Raw genomic sequence first — 17,652 nt, 5'->3', positions numbered from 1 at the left:
CTGTAACCCATTGCATCCTGAACAGGTCCAGAACATTGCATCTGTCACATTTTATTGTGTATTTGTGTATTAGTTTATCCTCTCTCTGTCTGTGGGTCTGTCTGTTCTTTATACATATTTCTCCCCCAGGGGCAGGAGCTATGTCTCAGTCACCTGTGCAGCCCCAGCCCCTTGCACCCAGGAGACATTCAACAAATGGCTGTTACCTAGAGCAGCCTAGAGGATGGAGGGTAAAGATGTTCTGGTGAACCCTCTTGTTACTCATCCCAAGTCACCATGTACCCAAACCTCCCCATGTGTGGGTACAGCTCCCCAGGTGACTGCTCACTTTCCCGGGTCTCACTGGGGAATGACTAACAAGATCTGTGTGTGGCATGGCCCCTCCCACAAGGATGTGACCACATGGGTTGAATCTTGGAGGGTGTGGGGTGAATTGTGGGCACCAGGAAGATGCTTCGGGAATCAGTCCTTTAGCGCACGTCCCTAGTGGCAGCCCTGCTTCAGTACGGGAGACTGTGTCTGTAAGCGATTGTGGCCATTTCCTTATGTATCCCTTGAAAAGCAGCGAGGGAACTGGACCTCATTCTCAAAGCTATGAGGTTTAGCGTGGTACAGGATGACTTTTAAGGAGCACGTGAAGATCTCCATTCTGTTGTATTTGGGTTGGTGTGAATGAGTGTATGTGTGTGTGTGACAAGTATAACCCAGTGTTCTTTGATGTGTTACTGTGAATATCCTTCACAAGCGGAATGTGGAGAGCGCTGTAAGACTGGGTGTGTTTCCTTATGTGTATCCGTAGGGCTGTAACTGTCGTGGTGTCACAGTAAGTTTATGGTGCTGGCGCCTGTGTGTGTCAGGATACGTGTGAGCCCATGAGCCGTGGGTGCATGTGTCTCCATCGTCTCCCTGTGTGAATGTGTGCACGCGCACGCATTGCCACAATGTGTGCATGGGTGTGCGTGTGGGTGTGGTGTGAAGGGGAAGATGTGTGTCACTGTGTCTGTAGGGGTCCTGCCTCTGAGCCACCCCCCCCTCCCCGCCCGCCCTCCTCCCCCGGCTCTGTGGCTCCCTCCCAGGCAGTGGCCCTGCCCCTCCCCTCTTCTCCCTCCCAACCGGTCTGCGCGGGGGGAGCTGGTGCTGCGGCCCCCCCACCCCTCCCCATCCAGGCCCCATAAATAGCAGCAGAGCCGGAGCAGGAGCCGGCGCCAGCGGCTGGAGAAGCAAGGGAGTCAGGGCCAGGGCCAGAGAGCCGGAGAGAGGAGCCCCCGACTAGAGCCCAGGTGAGCCTACCCTTCCTCCCTAGCCCAGCCCCAGCCTGGCCCAGCCTGGCCCAGTCTCCATAACAACATCTTCCCCCAGCCCCCAGAGAGGTCTCCAGTCCTGCCCAATCCCCTCACCACCACACCCTGCCCATCTCAGGGGCCCTACGAGAACTGGGAGACTTGTGGCAGGAAGGCAGAGACCCCCACCCAGCCACCCAGACCCTCCCTCACATATCCAGAAAGGTACACGCTATAGGGAGGAGGGGAAGCCAGCCAGAGAAGGGTCCCAGTTCTGAGGGAGGTACGGGAAATGGCACACCCTCCTGGACACAGACACACGACTGGGGACAGACACACAGGGTGGGGGCATTCAGACACACCAACACACACTCGCTTGGGGGAAGCATGACATGGGATCAGACAGCCTCACCCTGAGATGTGGACAGACACAGATAGATGGACTGACCAGCCGTGAACTCGGGGCAGCATACCCCTGCCTGCTGCTGCCCGAGGCTTGATACCACTGCTGGGGGAGGGTGGCGTGCGTGCATCCCACAGGCAGCATGGAGGGGGCTGTGGCTCCCCAAAAATCCTGTCGCTAAGAGACAGTGCCAGTGCTGCCAAGAAGTGTGAGAACAGGGGAGGTGGGGAGGGAACCGGGAGTTGTCATAGTGGGAGCCCCTGCCAGGAACCTGGGAGAGCTTTCAGCAGGGATGGGGTTCTGCCTCTGACTCCCCAAGCCCACCACCCCTCCCTTGCTGCAAGTCACCCAGAAGATGAGCAGGGGGAGGTGGATAGAGACGGCCCCACAGGGCATCTTACAACTTGCCTCCTCCTGCCCACTGCAGACTCCATTCTGAGGCCCATCCCCTTCAGACTTCCAGGGCTCTTCCACCCATGTCCCCACCCCCTTGTCCCAGTTCGGCTCCCTCGTGCCAAGACTGAGTGCAGTGCTGGCTCAAACATCAGTCGGGAAATAGCAGAAGGTGCTGAGGTAGCAGAAAGCATGGATCAATCGATGGCCTAGGAGCCAAGACTGCCAGGAACCTCCCCCACCCCCCACCCGCCAGGCCTCTCCAGACCCATCCATGCATAGTAGGTCAGCAGGGGTGACAGAGCCATGGGGCTGTGCAAGAATGGGAAGCTCAGGTCCTCTGCCCTCCCTGTTCACAGCTCCAGAGAGGCTAAGCTGAGGGCAGGAGTGGGATGGGTAGGGGGGAAACAGGAGATCCCTGAGATCCCAGGGCCTCAAGAAGCAGGATGGGAGAGGGGGGGCAGGTTCCCAGAGACAGACCCCTCCCCTGGCAGATGTTCCCTTTCCAGTTTCCAGGCCATCTGCTCTGTCCCAACAGTGACATGTCGGACCCTGAGATGGGATGGGTGCCTGAGCCCCCAGCCATGACGCTGGGGGCCTCCCGGGTGGAGCTGCGGGTGTCCTGCCACGGCCTCTTGGACCGGGACACACTCACAAAGCCCCACCCCTGCGTGCTGCTCAAGCTCTACTCTGATGAGCAGTGGGTGGAGGTGAGAATGGGCTGAGTCTTATCTTAACTAACCTCCTGGCCTGGGAAGGAGGGGGGCTGGGAAGGGGCAAGGAAAGTCTCACAGAAGAATGTAAGGACCCTGAGGGGCCTATTCTAGGCTGTGGGGGTAACCTTGGAGACAGGTGTGTCATCATTACAAACACAAATCATTTTAGAGCCATGGAGTCCCATAGGGTCCTGGGATCAGCCCATACCGTGGCACAGCTCCCAAAGGCCTTATCAGAGCCTCCAAGGACAGATGGTCCAGTGGGCTGGCATCACCCTGAGCTCGGGGGTCAGCCTGACAAGGCAAAAGCTCATCACTGGGGATACCGGAGCCCGAGGAAAGCTGGCATGAGCAGGGTGGTCCAGGGCAGGGAAAAGTAGCCTGGGTTCCCAGATGGCCCTCGCCCCCTGCTGCAGGTGGAGCGCACAGAGGTGCTACGCTCCTGCTCCAGCCCTGTCTTCTCCCGGGTGCTGGCCCTTGAATACTTTTTTGAGGAGAAGCAGCCCCTGCAGTTCCACGTGTTTGATGCTGAGGACGGAGCTACCAGCCCCCGCAACGACACCTTCCTCGGCTCTACAGAATGCACCTTGGGCCAGGTTTGCATTCCCATCTACCCCGCCCCCTCAGCTTCTGCCTCTGAAAGCCAAAATAACAGAGAATAAGCTCTGGAGCAAGTTCAGTCTGGGCTTGGGCCCCAATCCACCATCATTGGCTGTGTAGCCTTAGGCAAGATGTTTAACCTCTCTGAGTCCTAGTTCCTCACCTAAACAATGGGGGCACATGCCTACCTCTTAATGTTGCTGTGGAAATTAAATCCAACCCTAGCCCAAGTATAGCCCCTGTGAGTACTCTAAGGACCTTTATTACCCTCTCCCTTCTTCCCTGGCCAAAGCAGGTGTGGGTGTCACAGCTAAGTCTCCCTGAACCTCCATCTCCAGATTGTGTCACAAACCAAGGTGACTAAGCCATTGCTGCTGAAGAATGGGAAGACTGCGGGCAAGTCCACCATCACGGTAGGCAAGGTCACCTATACTGACCCTTCGGCATGGCATTCAATGCCCTTGCTTGAACACCCATGGTGATATCATGCCCAGGATTGGCTTCCACCTAAGGGAAAGGGAATAAGGTGGCCCTTTGGGTGGTAGGGGGGAATCCTGCACTTGTTTCCCCCTTGCAGATTGTGGCCGAGGAGGTATCTGGCACCAATGACTATGTGCAACTCACCTTCAGAGCCCACAAGCTGGACAATAAGGTTGGAACCCCAGAGTCCAGGCCCCCATCTTCCCTGTTAGAGAGCCGAGGTCCCCCCACTCAAGATGAATCAGTGCTGCTCCCTGCTCGGTGTTAGCCACCTCCCCTCGAAGACCTGACCAGGCTCGTGGGTTCTTTCCTCTGTCTAGGATCTGTTCAGCAAATCTGACCCTTTCATGGAGATCTATAAGACCAATGGGGACCAGAGTGACCAGCTTGTCTGGAGGACTGAGGTTGGTGCCTGGAGCTGTGGGGAGGGAGGAAGAGCAGAGCAGGGAAGCCTAGAGAGGAGGTGACCCAGCTCTCGGGTGCCTCTCCAAGGTGGTAAAGAACAACCTGAATCCCAGCTGGGAGCCATTCCGCCTGTCCCTGCATTCCCTCTGCAGCTGTGATGTCCACCGGCCTCTCAAGGTGAGGCCCCCACCAAGCAAGGGCAGCCTATTGGAGCATCTAGCCTCTGCCTGAGACATTCCCCCTGAGTGTGTCAAGTCCCTTCCCCTTCCCCATGGGATAACCCCTTCCCATTGTGGGGTAAACACCCAGTCACAGCTCAGTGTACCTACAATGTGTGCCTTTTATCAAGGCCAGAGTCCCTACCAGACTGAACCAAAGAATAAAGTTCAGCAGGTGGCCTCTTTGGGCAGCTTAAGGACATCAGTTTGGACGTAAAGACTATTAGCCCCCTACCTCCCTAAGTCCCTCCCCTGCCCCCAGGAACCACTGCAAAGCAACCCTGACCCTCTCCTCTCCTCTCCTTGCCTTCTCAGTTCCTGGTGTATGACTATGACTCGAGTGGGAAGCATGACTTCATCGGCGAGTTCACCAGCACATTCCAGGAAATGCAGGAAGGAACAGCAAACCTTGGGCAGGAGGTGCCGCAAATACCCCAGCTCCCAGAATCTCACCCAGATCCCTGGGAGAATTCTGAGGGTGCTGAGGAGCCCAGTATATATAATAGGAGGAGAGGGTAGAAAGTACTTAGGCTCGGTCTAAGGACTGAGCCATGGGGGTCTTGCTCTGGGAGGCTCTTCTGAAGGGAGACCAGGGGTTGCCACATGGAATTGTGACTCTAGACTTGTGGGGTGTGTGGGGTCTAGATGCAGTGGGACTGTATCAACCCCAAGTACCGGGACAAGAAGAAGAACTACAAGAGCTCGGGGACCGTGGTACTGGCCCAGTGCACGGTAAATTCCAGTGCCTGCCTCCAGCTGGCTCTCAGATTCCACCCAGCCCTTGTTTCAAAGACCAGTGTCTCCTCCTCTGGGAACAGAGAAGGCTTGCCCTATCCCACCAGGAACTTCAACCTCAAAAACTCTTGTCCCTTCCACTTCCCCCACAGAAGCCTCCCCCCACCCATCCCCCTCAGCTCTCTCCTCAAAGGATCATCCTGCTACTTTACCTCTTCACCCTCCTGCTAGGTGGAAAAGGTGCACACCTTCCTGGATTATATCATGGGCGGCTGCCAGATCAGCTTCACGGTAAAGGCCCAGGGGACGGGGGACACAGGCAAGAGGAAGGGGCAAGCACATCATGAACAGAAGGAGCCCCAAATCCCGCTGCCCCTGCTGGGGCCTCTCATGAGCCTTAGCATTGTCATCTTGTACCCTTCATCCCACTCCATGATGAGGCTACCTGTGGGCTTGACCGCACTTACCTGGGTCCTCCCCTACAGACCGTAGCTCTGGGCTAGCCTCTGTTGGCTCTCATAGACGCCACTGTGACCCTTTTCCCACCTCCACTAGGTGGCCATTGACTTCACGGCCTCCAATGGGGACCCAAGGAGCAGTCAGTCCCTACACTGCCTCAGCCCCCGCCAGCCCAACCACTACCTGCAGGCCCTGCGTGCAGTGGGAGGCATCTGCCAAGACTATGACAGGTGGGGGGGGGAACATGCGGGGGGAGGCTGTGGAGGGGGGCAGGGGGGCCTTGCCCAATGTCCTTCCCCTTTTCTTCTCCCCAGTGATAAGCGGTTTCCAGCATTTGGCTTTGGGGCTCGAATTCCCCCCAACTTCGAGGTAGGCCGGGTTTGAGAAGAAGAGAGGATTTGGTGGGAGTCAGAAAGGAAGGAAAGACATCTTTTCACTGCCTTCACCTTACCCTCACAGGTGTCCCATGACTTTGCTATCAACTTTGACCCGGAAAACCCTGAATGCGAAGGTAAAGAGGGAAGATTTTCACCTGCCCCGTCTCCCCCCATACAGCTTGTGCAGCCTGTAGGCTCCCTGCAGGGGCACAGACTCCATCTTCATGGGCCGATCCCCTGCCCTTTGGTACACCAGCTCCTGACCCAGCATCTGCCCACCCTCCTCTCCCAGAGCCTGGACCATCCAACTCTCCTGCTTAGTGAGGAACTTAAGGGGCCAGGCAGTTCTGAGACAGGGAAGGACCTTGGTTGAAGGGGTGTTAGGAAGCACTCCCTGCTAATCTCTGCTGGCCTCACCTCCTGGCCTACAGAGATCTCCGGGGTCATCGCCTCCTACCGCCGGTGCCTACCCCAGATTCAGCTCTATGGCCCCACCAACGTGGCCCCCATCATCAACCGTGTGGCGGAGCCCGCTCAGCGAGAGCAGAGCACCGGCCAAGCCACGGTGAGGAGACCAAGCAGGCAACCAGGCGCTGCCCCAATGGGTGTCCTCTGGTGGGGTCGGGGCCAGGGCCCGGGCCTGGGCTTGGGGCGAGTGCCAACGCCCTTGCACACAGAGCCTACCTTCCTCCTCTCTGCCTGCTTTTCAGAAGTACTCGGTGCTGCTGGTGCTCACGGATGGTGTGGTGAGCGACATGGCCGAGACACGCACAGCTATCGTGCGCGCCTCCCGCCTACCCATGTCCATCATCATCGTGGGCGTGGGCAATGCGGACTTCTCAGATATGCGGCTGCTGGATGGCGACGACGGTCCCTTGCGCTGCCCCCGAGGGGTGCCCGCGGCCCGCGACATCGTCCAGTTCGTGCCCTTTCGGGACTTCAAGGATGTGAGTGCCTGGTGCCCCCCACTGGCCAAAGGACTCCTCAGCCCCTCAGACCCTCAAATCTGACCAGCTTCTCCCACACCTGTTGAAGGCTTTGCTAATGAGGCTGGAGCCCAGCGGGCCACCCGAAGCCCCGCCCCTTCCCTGACCCCTCCCCCCAATCTCTGACCCCTAACCACTTTCCCGCCCCTACTCTCAGGCCGCACCCTCTGCGCTTGCTAAGTGCGTCCTGGCTGAGGTGCCTAGGCAAGTGGTGGAGTACTACGCCAGCCAGGGCATCAGCCCAGGGGCTCCCAGGCCTTGCACACCGGCCACGACCCCCAGCCCTAGCCCGTGACTGCCTCCCACCGGACCGACACTCCCTCAGACTCTCAGTGAGTCCTGGGGGCCCAAAGGGGTGGACAGGGGGTGCAAGGTGGTGTTTGGTGGAGCCCATCTGGCCTCAGTGTTGTGGAGAAGAAGGTGCTATGACTATCCCATCCTGTCCCAGGTGCCTGTCCTGACCCTTGTGATTCGAGTGACCAGTGCCTCTCCCTCTTGGACCAGCTGAACCCCCTAAGTCCTGGAAGTGTGTGGTGAGCCCTGCTCTATCTCTCCAGGCCCCATACCCCTCAGCCTTGTGACTTTCTTCAGTGATCCTGACTTTCTGGTCGTTAATAAAGAGAACCACTCCTAGCACCTCAGCCTCTATCCATCATGCCTCAGACGCCCAACACCCACCCATCCATACACACCATTAAGAAATGAGGACCAGCACCTTTCAAAATCTGAGCCAGACCTCCCAGGAAGTCTGGTATCTCAGCTGTGTGCCAGAGGGATCTGATGAGCCCCTACCCTCACCTCCAACCCCAGGGGGCCCAGCACCATGGAGGTTAATTACCAGAGATGGGGAGGAGAGGTAATAAGGGGCTGTCAAAGGGGCAGGTTGATGCCCTCTTACAGCTGCCTCCACAGAAGCCCAGCTGAGTCCCCCATGAGCTGAACTCCAGCCCCCACACAGCTGTGGGGCGAGCCCAGAAGGGTGTTGGGGCGGGGGGACTAAAGGAGGGCAGCAGGTCTGTTAGTGAATTATGAATATAAAGGGAGCATCTAAGGTCTGTGCAGCCTGGTTTTCCTAGGCGTGTGAATGTGTGTGCTCATGCACTGCACATCCCTGCCTCTCCATGAGTGTGGTCTTAATGGTTCAGGAAGTCAGGCTGTTTACTCTTAATAACATTAATAACAGCAGTAAAACATTATTGTTTGGCACGTGTGAAACTTTGTGCTACATGCTTTAAATGTATTCACTCTCACAAATCAAGTGATGCTCCATTTAGATTTACCTATCATCAAAGAACCAGTGAGCCTGGAACTTGAGCCCAAACCCATCTGTGCCCACACCCTTAATCACTAGCATGCAGCTTCTGTGAGGTGTATCCATGTGAGCCTCATCTTGAGGCCCAGGTGTATATATACGTGGGCTGATTGTGTGTACGGAGGTGGGCGCCTGTGGATGGCATCTCTGCCCATGTGTGTGCTGTGCAGGAACTCAGCCAGTGAAGGAAGGTGTGCGAGAGCGGGCTTCAGTCTGGGCTGCAGCTCCAGAGAGCAGGCAAGGACACAGGTGATATCCAGAGCAAGAGAAGAAAAGATGGGACCCTGGAGGGGACCCCTCTATCCACCCCCTCCCCAGCCTCTTCCTTCAATGATGCATGTGGAAGGAGATGAAGGAGTAGAGGCTCTGTGAGCCACTCAGAGAGAGGAGCCAGAGCCAGAGAGGGTGGCCAGTAGCCAGTGGTGGAGAAGGAGAGGAGAAAAGAAAGAAATCCTGGGGGAGATGGAGGAGATGCCTTTCATTGCAGGCTCCTGAGTGGAAGAGGGATGAGCTAGGCTAGAGGAGGGAGAGGAGAGAACAAGAACCATGATGGAAAGAGACAGCTGGGGAGGGGGTGGATAGAGGGGGCAGAAAGGAAGAGAGACATATGGGAGCCTCTTCCCCACCCTCAACTGCTTCTCTCTATTTATTATGTCCCTTAGAGGACCTACGACAGTGGCTGGTGAGGTAGCTGCTCCCAGCTCATTGCCTCTGCCCAGAGTCCCCACCTACTCTCTCTGTAGGCAGATGAACCAAAGGGCTGAGTAACCATGGCAACTGTGGGACCTCAGGATAGCCATAGGCAGGCCTAGCCCAGTCACTGATGCTCCTCGGCTTCTGTGCAGTGGTGGTGGGAGGAGGAGGCACCATCTGGCCCAATCCCCACCCTTCCACCCTATTTTCATTGGGCCTCTAGAACTGAGACACAGCGCGTGTGTGCGCGCGCGCGCACGCGCTCACACACACACACACACACACACACACACACACACACACACAAATCAGGAGCAAGGCTAAAGAATGAACACTTCTTAAATTGCAAGAACATTTAGCCAAAAGTGTAAAGTTATGCCTGAACTTCAAGTTTAATTCACAAAAACCACCTTCTTTCAGCATCTTGTCATGCTGGGCAAAGGCTCACCTCAGCCCTCAGCAAAGCAGGAGGTAGCAAGTGTACCCTTGCAGGTGTGGAGGCCAAGGCAGCTTGCTCTCTAGCAGCAGAGGACCAGCCCCCTGGCTCATCCACTGCGTAGGCTGCATTCAGGAAGCAGGAACAGGACAGGAACTCCCTTTGGTGAAGGGTGTCTTGGGGGGCTCTTGGGAAGACTCTTGGGAGATGCCAGAACTGGAAAGGTGTCAGAAGTCATCCAATCCAGGATCCATAACCAAAACCTAGGGAGCAAGTGATTTTCTCAAGATGACAGAGGTGTCCTGTGGCAGAGCTGGGACTAGCACCCAGGTCTCCACACTCCTGCCCAGAATTCTCACACAGTCCAGGCCAACCACCCCTACAGCTCCTCAGGCCTTAGCTACTCTGTGCCCTGGAGGCCACTGGATTGGATAGGAACTCATGGATAGAGTTCCTAGTCTGTCCTGCTGTTGGTGATTGAAATCTTGAAAAATGCAGTAGTCCTAACATGGGATGTTTACAAGCCCCAGAATGAAAATACTGCTTCATTGTTAATTACCACCTAAATGTGCTACCGGTTGAAACCCTTGAATTAAAATCTAAATTGAGGGGGAAGTCACACCACTCCCTTGCCTTCCATACACTGTCACTCAGCTATCATCCACGCCTCCCCTCCCCACCCCCCAACAGCCCCCAGCACTGTCTCCTCCAGATCTCAGTGTCCTGGTCTTGTGGGGTGGAATAGGAGGTGGAGGGCTGTTTATGCTGCCTGGCTGCGAAGACCTCTCTTCAGAAAATGACCGGCATCTAACCAGGAGCATGCCTTGGGGGTCCAGGAAGTTCGGGGATATTTATGTAGTCATAAAACGGAGTCTCTGACACCAAAAGGCGCTCAGTAACCATCTAATGAATGGTAAAGTGGCCTCCTGGGTGGTGTCTCCCACCCACCTACCACACCACTCGGCAGCCCCTAGCGACTCAAAGGAAGAAGTGGGCGTGGTCCCCGGCCCCTGGGCCACTCGAGGTCAGCCGGTCACAGCGAGCCTTGTAGAGATCGCGCTCCCTGGCCAGGCGAGCCACTTCGGCCCGCAGCGCGTCCAGCTGCGCGGCCAAGCGGGCGCGCTCAGCCTCTAGCCCCCGCCGCTGCTGCAGCCGTTTGGAGCGGCAGGCCTGCGCGTAACCGCGGTTCTTCAGCGTGCGGCGTCTCTGCTTCAGCCTCAGCGCCTCTTCGCGCCCGCAGCCCCGCAGCTGCCGGTTTAGCTCCCGCACAGACATCGACACCAGCGCCGCATCCGAAAACCGCTCCGCCAGCTGCAGAGGGAGAGGGCAGAGAGCGGGGCAGCGCCGGCCCAGCCCCGCCACACACTCAGGTCGCAAGCGGGATTACCCAGCCCTCGGGAAGGCTCCGCCCCTGACCCCCACCTTTACCTGCTGTTTCCCTTTCCACAGAATCCACCCCAGATCCCAAGAAGCCCTTCCTCCTCGAGGGACGCGCTCCCGCCCCGCGCTGCAGGCCCCGCCTCCCACTGTCAGACTGGAGGGTCGCGCGCCTGAAACCCGCGAGGTCCCTGTGCGGAGCTTAGCATCCTGCTCCAGGCTCACTGGGTGTCTGGCGGACACGAGCCCAGACAGACCTCGCCTGCCAATGCACCTCGCTCCCCTGTCCTGAAGGCCTCAACCCTGTGACCCTCAAAGGATTTGGATTACATCCTAATGCCCTTAACACCCCCATCTGTGTCTATAATTAATAGGATGAGTCCCAATCCTTCCTGAGAAGGTTGAGGGCTAGGGAAGCACGATGTCTTGAAAAGGCCAACCTCATTCCCGTGCCTGCTGTCTCAACTCCACTCCATTCCAAGCACAACTGTTTCCCTGGTTTCCACAGAGTACATTTGCCTCCCCGAAATCAACAGCTCCCCTTTAATTCTCAACACCCCCCCCCCCCCCCCGGCTTTTGGTCCTCTTCTATCCTTATCTTCTCCTTCTTCCTCCTGGTTTTAGACCATTCATTTCTCTCCATTTGGGAAAAAGGGAGGGAATAGAAAATCGTTTTTTCTCTCCGATTTCTTTCAAGGGTCCTTGTCTGCTCCTGCCCATGTTTCTTGCCCAATCCATAACCCTCTCCAGGAAGTCTTCTTCCTCTCTTGAGCTGTGTTCCCTCACCCTGCCTCCCCTCAGACCAACTCACTGATCACTCACCTGGGCATGCTGGGCTCCTGTCTCCTCTGGGCTCCCTGGGTAGTAGCTGTGGGGCCCCTCAATAGAGACCGGCCCCTGACCCTGCAGCAGCTCAACAGCCTCCTCAGGACTCAGGCCCAGTGCCTCCCCAGCCCCCAGCTGCTGCTGCAAGGTGGCCAACCAGTACAGCTCCTCCAGACCTGGCCGGGGAGCCTCGGTGGCCCCCATCATGCCTGGATCACTGAAGGTGGGTGAAGGAGGCACTGAGCTGTAGGGTGTGGAGCCCAGTGAGGCTGTTGGGGGGCCAGATCGCCCCTCAGAGGGTTCTCGCTTTACCTCAAACTTCATCAAGTCAAAGTCATTGACATATTCCATTGCCAAGGGGCTGGGAGGCAGTGCCATTCTGGGGCTGGATTGGGAGGGGTGCACCTGCAAAAAAGAGGAGAGGTTTGGAGCACCTGGAGGCTGCCTGCCAGCCCCGTTATGGGAACCTCCTTCTTCCAAAGCCCAAGTGCCCTGGAGAGCCAGAGTTCTAGAAAGCGGGGGCGATGGTGCAACCCTGTTCCCTAAATAGTCACCTCCAGACTGGGGCAACTTTTCAGGTGTCAGGAGCTCTGGCAAGCAGCTTAAGGCCTGATAAGAAGAAGAAGAAGAAGAAGAAGAAGAAGAAGAAGAAGAAGAAGAAGAAGAAGAAGAAGAAGAGGAAGAAGAGGAAGAAGAGGAAGAAGAGGAAGAAGAGGAAGAAGAGGAAGAAGAGGAAGAAGAAGAAAGCATAGAGTCTGGCCCCACGGTTGCCTCTGGGAGCTATGAAAAACAAGAGGAATATGGCAGTGATCCCAACTCTGGTGCTGGGACAGACTAAGAGACTCTGTCATCTCAAGAGACATCATTCCATTTCCAAGCAATCAAAAAATTTTGCTTAATTAACTGTGACAGAGTATGTGTCTATTTTAGTACAATGGGAAGGCATATATGCTGTGAATTTTAATATATAGAGATAACATGTTGTTATATTTCTCTCTCTCAGAACACTTAAGCCAATGCCTTGCACACAGAAGATCCTCAATGCACATCTGTTCTATGGATTAATCAATCAATTAATCCCTTTCATAGGAGCAGGAGACTCTACAAGAAAAAAAGAAAGGTCCTAAGTCAGTTCTAGAACAATCAGGACTGAGGGGTGATCATCTTACCCAAAGCCAATCTCTCCAAAGGGAGCCAACCAAGATTGGTTTTCCTCCTTCTATTCAGAACTTTCTATGCTGTGTGAATTTGGACAGATGACCTTCCCTTTCTGACCCCAGTTTCCCCTTCTGATCAGTAAAGGCAATTAGACGTTAACATTTCCCAAAGAGTGTTCCAGGAAACACCAAGTGTGAAAAATACCCAAGAAGTCAATGCTCAGTCAGTTTTGAGAAATGCTACCTCCTATCCCCATGTTTTGGAGATTCACAAAGCACAGCAACCTTTTAATCTAAGAAGTCCTTCAGTAAACCATCTGTTCAATCTCAACCCAGAACGTCCCAAACTTATGTCACCAAAGAGCTCTCCTCCCTGTTATCAAGCAGAGTGTGTGCTCACCTGAGGAACCTCAGACCAGATGACCTCAGGGACCCTTCCCCAGCCTGGAAGTCCCCTGCTCTAGCCCAGCTCCCAGTTCCAACAGCTTCACTGCCAGCCCCCAAAGGGGCAAGGCAGTGAGTGCTTATCCCCAGGGCTTGGAATTTGGCTCTATCTTGATACCCCAAGCCTACGTAGCTCTCTCTCTAGACATCTCAGAACCTCAGACTCTGCCCAGAGAAGTGAGAGGAAGGACAGGTCTTTGTCTCTTCCTGTCCCAAGGAAGGGTTGTTGCCCTACCTACTGACCCCCTCACCTTTGAGAGGACAGGAGTGGTAGGAACAAAGACACAGACTGAAGGAATGATCCTGGGCAGGGAGAAGATGGTGAAACAGTGAGACAGGTGTCCAGAGAGAACTGAATGAAGAGGTAAGTGAGGAGGGTTATTTATCTTTCTGATGTGATAGCAGTAAGGGACATAAAGGGAGGGAGTGGGGCAGGACACAGAAGTGTGAGGATTCTTGAAAATAGACAACAGAGAGCAGACAGCAGGTGACAGAGGGGAAGGCTGTAGGTGAGAGGCCTGGCACCCAGGTAGGCCCCAAATATACTCACTTGGGGGATGGTAAGGATGATATGGTCAGTGTCAGAGCCAGGCAGGCACAGTTTCCCCAGAGACTGGAGACCCCATTGAGCAGGGGCTGGTGCCTCTGTGCTCAGAACAAGGCGCTGTGGGCACTGAGCCCACAGGGTACTCTTAAAGGGCCAGCGCTCTGAGGTCATCTGTGGTCCTCAGGCCTGCAGCCAATGAGGTAAGGGGATTATTTGCATATCTCATTGGTCTTGGGGGTTGAGGGGGGAAATGAGAAGAGGGAAGAAGATGAGTATGCCTGTCCTTAAGGAGGGAGAGAAAGCATCTTCCCTAACAAAGTCCCTCACTAATGGTCGGTCTCACAGGTGCTCAGTACCCTGGTACAGAGCTGCATTGGCCTGGTCATCCACCTTCATGTGAACCTTCAGCCCTCAGTGATTGAGAGCCTGGGAGTGGAAAAGAGGCCCAGTGAAGCCCCCCAACATGGCACCCTCATCTCCAGCGCTCCCCAGTGCCTTGGCAGTGTTTTGGGGAATACAAGCAGTTCGAACCCACTCTCCCCTAGCCAGTTGGGTCTGTTTCCTGTTTTCAGGAATCCTCACAATTCTGGCCCCCTGCCCCACTCCCACTGTGACTGGACACATACTCCTCACAGCCATCATATCAGAAGGAGAGGCAACTATCCCCACAGTGACTCTCTAGGACTTGGGTATCCAATCCTCAGCCTCTCCCACTCTTGACGACCAGCCTCAGGGCAGGCAGCCCAGCGGGAAGGAGCAGGAGAAGGGAGAGTGGGGATCTCTGCTCCTTCCTTCCGGGCCACCTCGGGACACTGAAATCTAATCACCACCAATCCATCTGAGACACTTCTGAAACTGCCCTCACACGCCCTCTGCTTCCTCACGCCTTTTCCCTGCGTGTGTCTCTGTCCCTCTCTCTTCCTCTCTCACTCATCCTGGTTCCCAGATGGCTAGGGGGTGACCTACATTTTCAGCCTAATCTCCTAACACCTCTTAGAGCTCTCATCCCTGAGTAGAAGTTGGAACAGTGATCCTAGGAATTAGCTAAGGAGGTGTTTAAACCTGTCTGAAGCTGTTTAAAACAAGGTGTGTAGAATAGAACTCTATTCCTTACCTGGTGAGTATACCCAAATGTTCCCATGGGGTTCACAGGCCCTCTGTCCCAAGTCAGAGAGAGATCTGGGTCTCCATCAGTCCTAAAGATCATCAGATATAAAAATTAACCTGTTGGGTTTGAAAAGCTGATAGATTCAGATAGCCTAAAACAATGGTTCTCAAAGCATGGGCCCCAACCAGCAGCAGTACCTGGGAACTTGCTAGAAATGAATATTCTCTGGCCTCACCTCAAACTCACTGAATCAGAAACTCTGGGATTGGGACCCCCACCCAGAAATCAGTGTTTTAATAAGCCTTTAGGCAACTTTGATGAACACTGAAGCTGGAGAACCACTGGTCTACAGAATACCTCCAGTTAACTCAGCTCCCCTGTGTTTGTGCATGGTCTCTCCCATCATGCTCTGCACACACATATAAGAGGCCCTAGATCAGATGACATCATTCTTTTCCCACATGTCCTGCATTTCGTGGAGCAGAGACCACTGTCGTTATTCAAGTCATAAGGCTTCTTATCATCATTGCCTGGATTGAGTTGTTTTTGCAGAAGAAACAGAACCTAGGAACAAGGCCATTTAGTAGGAATGGGGATCATAGAGACCTCACATAGGGATCCCACATACATGTCCATGGAATGTGGCTTTGAGACACATAGTCAGGAAAGAGACTCCAGAACTTCCTGTGTTGAAGAAGGAATAGGAAGTATTGAATGCAGCCCCTTTTTCATGCCTGGCGGGGCCAGACACTTGCCCCCGAGCAGCTGTCAGGTCTGTGCTGATCTTCTTGTTTACTGGAGGGCTCAAAGGAAAAGGGAGGGGGGCGGTTGGATGGCTAAGCTGCTAACGGGCTAAAAGAGTCAGACTAAACAAGCTCAGGCAAGCTGAGCGGCTCAAAGCTCAGACCAGGTGCCATTGACTAGGGAAAGGAGTCCAGGAAGTGAAGGCTGGGCCAGAGAATATGGGCAAGGGCACAGAGAGGAGAGGCTGCAGCAGCCAGTGGGGACCCAAGAGGTAGTTAATGGGTCCTCTTGGTGGGGGTGGAACCAGGGCCTAGGAGATGCATACTGAGACTGATTGGCTCCAGGACATCTGGGGACAGGGAAATGAGAGTGAAAAAGATGAAGGCAGGTGAACTTCAGAAATGATAGAACAGAGGTAGGGAGGCAAGAAGGCTTAGCTGAGGGGGCAGTCAGTGTAGACCTGGGATGGAGGGCAGAACAAGTCAGTGGCTCCCCAGAGATTTGTATTAAAGGAGTTGGAAGGATGTAGGCACATGGAAAAGGTGGGCAAAGAGCCATGACAAACTAAAAGAGAGATGTCCTTCTGGAGAGGATCAAGAAAGGAGTAGGGGTAAAAGGAGAGGTGGTAGGAGAAAGGGACCAGAAGAACAAAGGAGGTATAAGGAAGGGACAAAGAAAAGTAAGACTGGGGGCCAAGAATTAGAAGCAGATACAGAGGAACAGACAGATAGATGGTCAGGCCATAGAGGAAACACAGCAACCAAAGGAGAAAAAAGGAGAAATATATAAACAGAGGGATATTGGACAACAGGGGAAGAGAACCAGGCAGATCAAGGGCCGGGAGAATTGGGATACAAAATGAGACGGAGAAGTTGGAGTCAGTAACCCAGGGCTCCACCACTATCTCCTCGGTCCTGCACTCCCATTTTTGGAGCCCATAAGACCCTGTAAACCCCAAATGTTCTGGCTTTTGGTGTCTAGATCTTCAGTATCTTCAGTATCTGAAGATCTAGACACCAAATCTTCAAAGCTCTTCCTGGTCTGCCTGGTATGTTCATTTGACAAGTGTTTATTAAGCACCAGGCACTGGGCTAGGCTTTAGCGACGCCTCAGTAAATCAGACTGACTCCAGCCCTGCCTTCATGGAGCATACAGACTGATGAAACAGAGAAACATCAGTTTATTGCCCTTAGGCCCAGTCAAGAGTGGCCCCTCCCCTGACCCTTGTGCTTTTGGAAGGCTACATTCTGGCTCTTCTCTGGCTGTGTCTCACCCCATGGGGTTTGGAGTTCAGGCCTCCTCTGCCCACACCCAACCCCCTTCTGGACCACACTGCGGATACCCAGGAATTTCCTGTCCAAAGGGCCCCAAGCCTACTTCTAGGTCCACATGGACCTCTCTCCCAGGTTGGCCCTTCCAGGAGTGGGCCACATTATAGTACACACATCCCTAGACCTTAAAGCTGGCCAAGGGTGACTGTTTACAGGATGTCATGGACAGAATTGGGATGTGTAGACAGGGAAGTCCACAGGTATGCACACGAGGCCCCTCACAGTACAAGACAGTGTCAGGGGTGGGAAGAGAAGTGGGCCCAAAGGCCAGTTGGCCAGTGCGTCCTCTCCCCATACCACCACATTCTGCTGTAGAATCCCGAGGACTCCAAATAAAATCCAAATCTGAATTCAATTTTGAACCAAATTCCAGGCCATCATGTACATATTTATCAAGGGAGAATAGAAGATATTTTATTTAATAGTTTGTTAGCATGAGTTCTACATTTTAAATATTTAAACACAAGGTGCGTGACCTTCTGTTTGTACTCTTGCCCCAGGCCCCACATATGTTAGGGAGGAGCCTACGTGAACACAAACCATTGTAACAGAGGTTAGTCCTATGAAGGAGAAGGGCAGGCACTCTGAGATTGTATTTCATGAAGACCTAATCTAATGAGTGGTGG

The 17,652-nt window shown here is 54.5% G+C and overlaps 2 protein-coding genes across 9 annotated transcripts in view; one reads left to right on the top strand and one right to left on the bottom strand.

The window, feature by feature from the left end:
- The first annotated feature begins 1,174 nt into the window (after positions 1–1,174).
- CPNE6 (copine 6) lies at positions 1,175–7,688 on the top strand. 3 transcript variants are annotated; one of them, XM_029950278.1, is made up of 17 exons: positions 1,175–1,280; positions 2,615–2,786; positions 3,209–3,388; positions 3,731–3,805; positions 3,970–4,044; positions 4,193–4,276; positions 4,365–4,454; positions 4,811–4,915; positions 5,141–5,227; positions 5,462–5,521; positions 5,786–5,919; positions 6,004–6,058; positions 6,149–6,200; positions 6,498–6,631; positions 6,777–7,013; positions 7,210–7,384; positions 7,501–7,688. In XM_029950278.1, the coding sequence occupies exons 2-16, from the start codon at positions 2,619–2,621 to the stop codon at positions 7,345–7,347; spliced, it is 1,674 nt and encodes a 557-aa protein (XP_029806138.1). In that variant the 5' UTR covers positions 1,175–1,280; positions 2,615–2,618; the 3' UTR covers positions 7,348–7,384; positions 7,501–7,688. The 3 variants fall into 3 exon arrangements, with proteins under 3 accessions (XP_029806138.1, XP_029806139.1, XP_029806140.1); XM_029950279.1 differs by having other exon boundaries at positions 1,176–1,280; positions 2,586–2,786; XM_029950280.1 differs by having other exon boundaries at positions 1,182–1,280; positions 2,593–2,786.
- A 1,737-nt stretch (positions 7,689–9,425) lies between these two features.
- NRL (neural retina leucine zipper) overlaps positions 9,426–17,652 on the bottom strand; it is a 29,035-nt gene continuing 20,808 nt past the window's right edge. For 4 of the 6 annotated variants that reach the window (XM_029953057.1, XM_029953056.1, XM_029953058.1 and 1 more), the window contains 4 exons: positions 14,958–15,039; positions 11,693–12,100; positions 10,446–10,804; positions 9,426–9,756 (listed from right to left, as the gene is read on the bottom strand). In XM_029953057.1, the coding sequence (XP_029808917.1) occupies positions 10,472–10,804; positions 11,693–12,100; positions 14,958–14,984 (768 nt within the window). In that variant the 5' untranslated portion in view covers positions 14,985–15,039 and the 3' untranslated portion in view covers positions 9,426–9,756; positions 10,446–10,471. Of the gene's footprint in view, positions 9,757–10,441; positions 10,805–11,692; positions 12,101–13,846; positions 13,945–14,957; positions 15,040–17,652 lie in introns of those variants that run through there. The other 2 variants (XM_029953054.1, XM_029953060.1) reach the window with 2 other exon arrangements.

The sequence above is a fragment of the Suricata suricatta genome, chromosome 9 (assembly GCF_006229205.1).
Source record: "Suricata suricatta isolate VVHF042 chromosome 9, meerkat_22Aug2017_6uvM2_HiC, whole genome shotgun sequence".
Classification (NCBI taxonomy): domain Eukaryota; kingdom Metazoa; phylum Chordata; class Mammalia; order Carnivora; family Herpestidae; genus Suricata; species Suricata suricatta.
The sequence above is the reverse complement of the archived record's forward strand: the minus strand, read 5'-3'. Positions and strand labels throughout refer to the sequence as shown.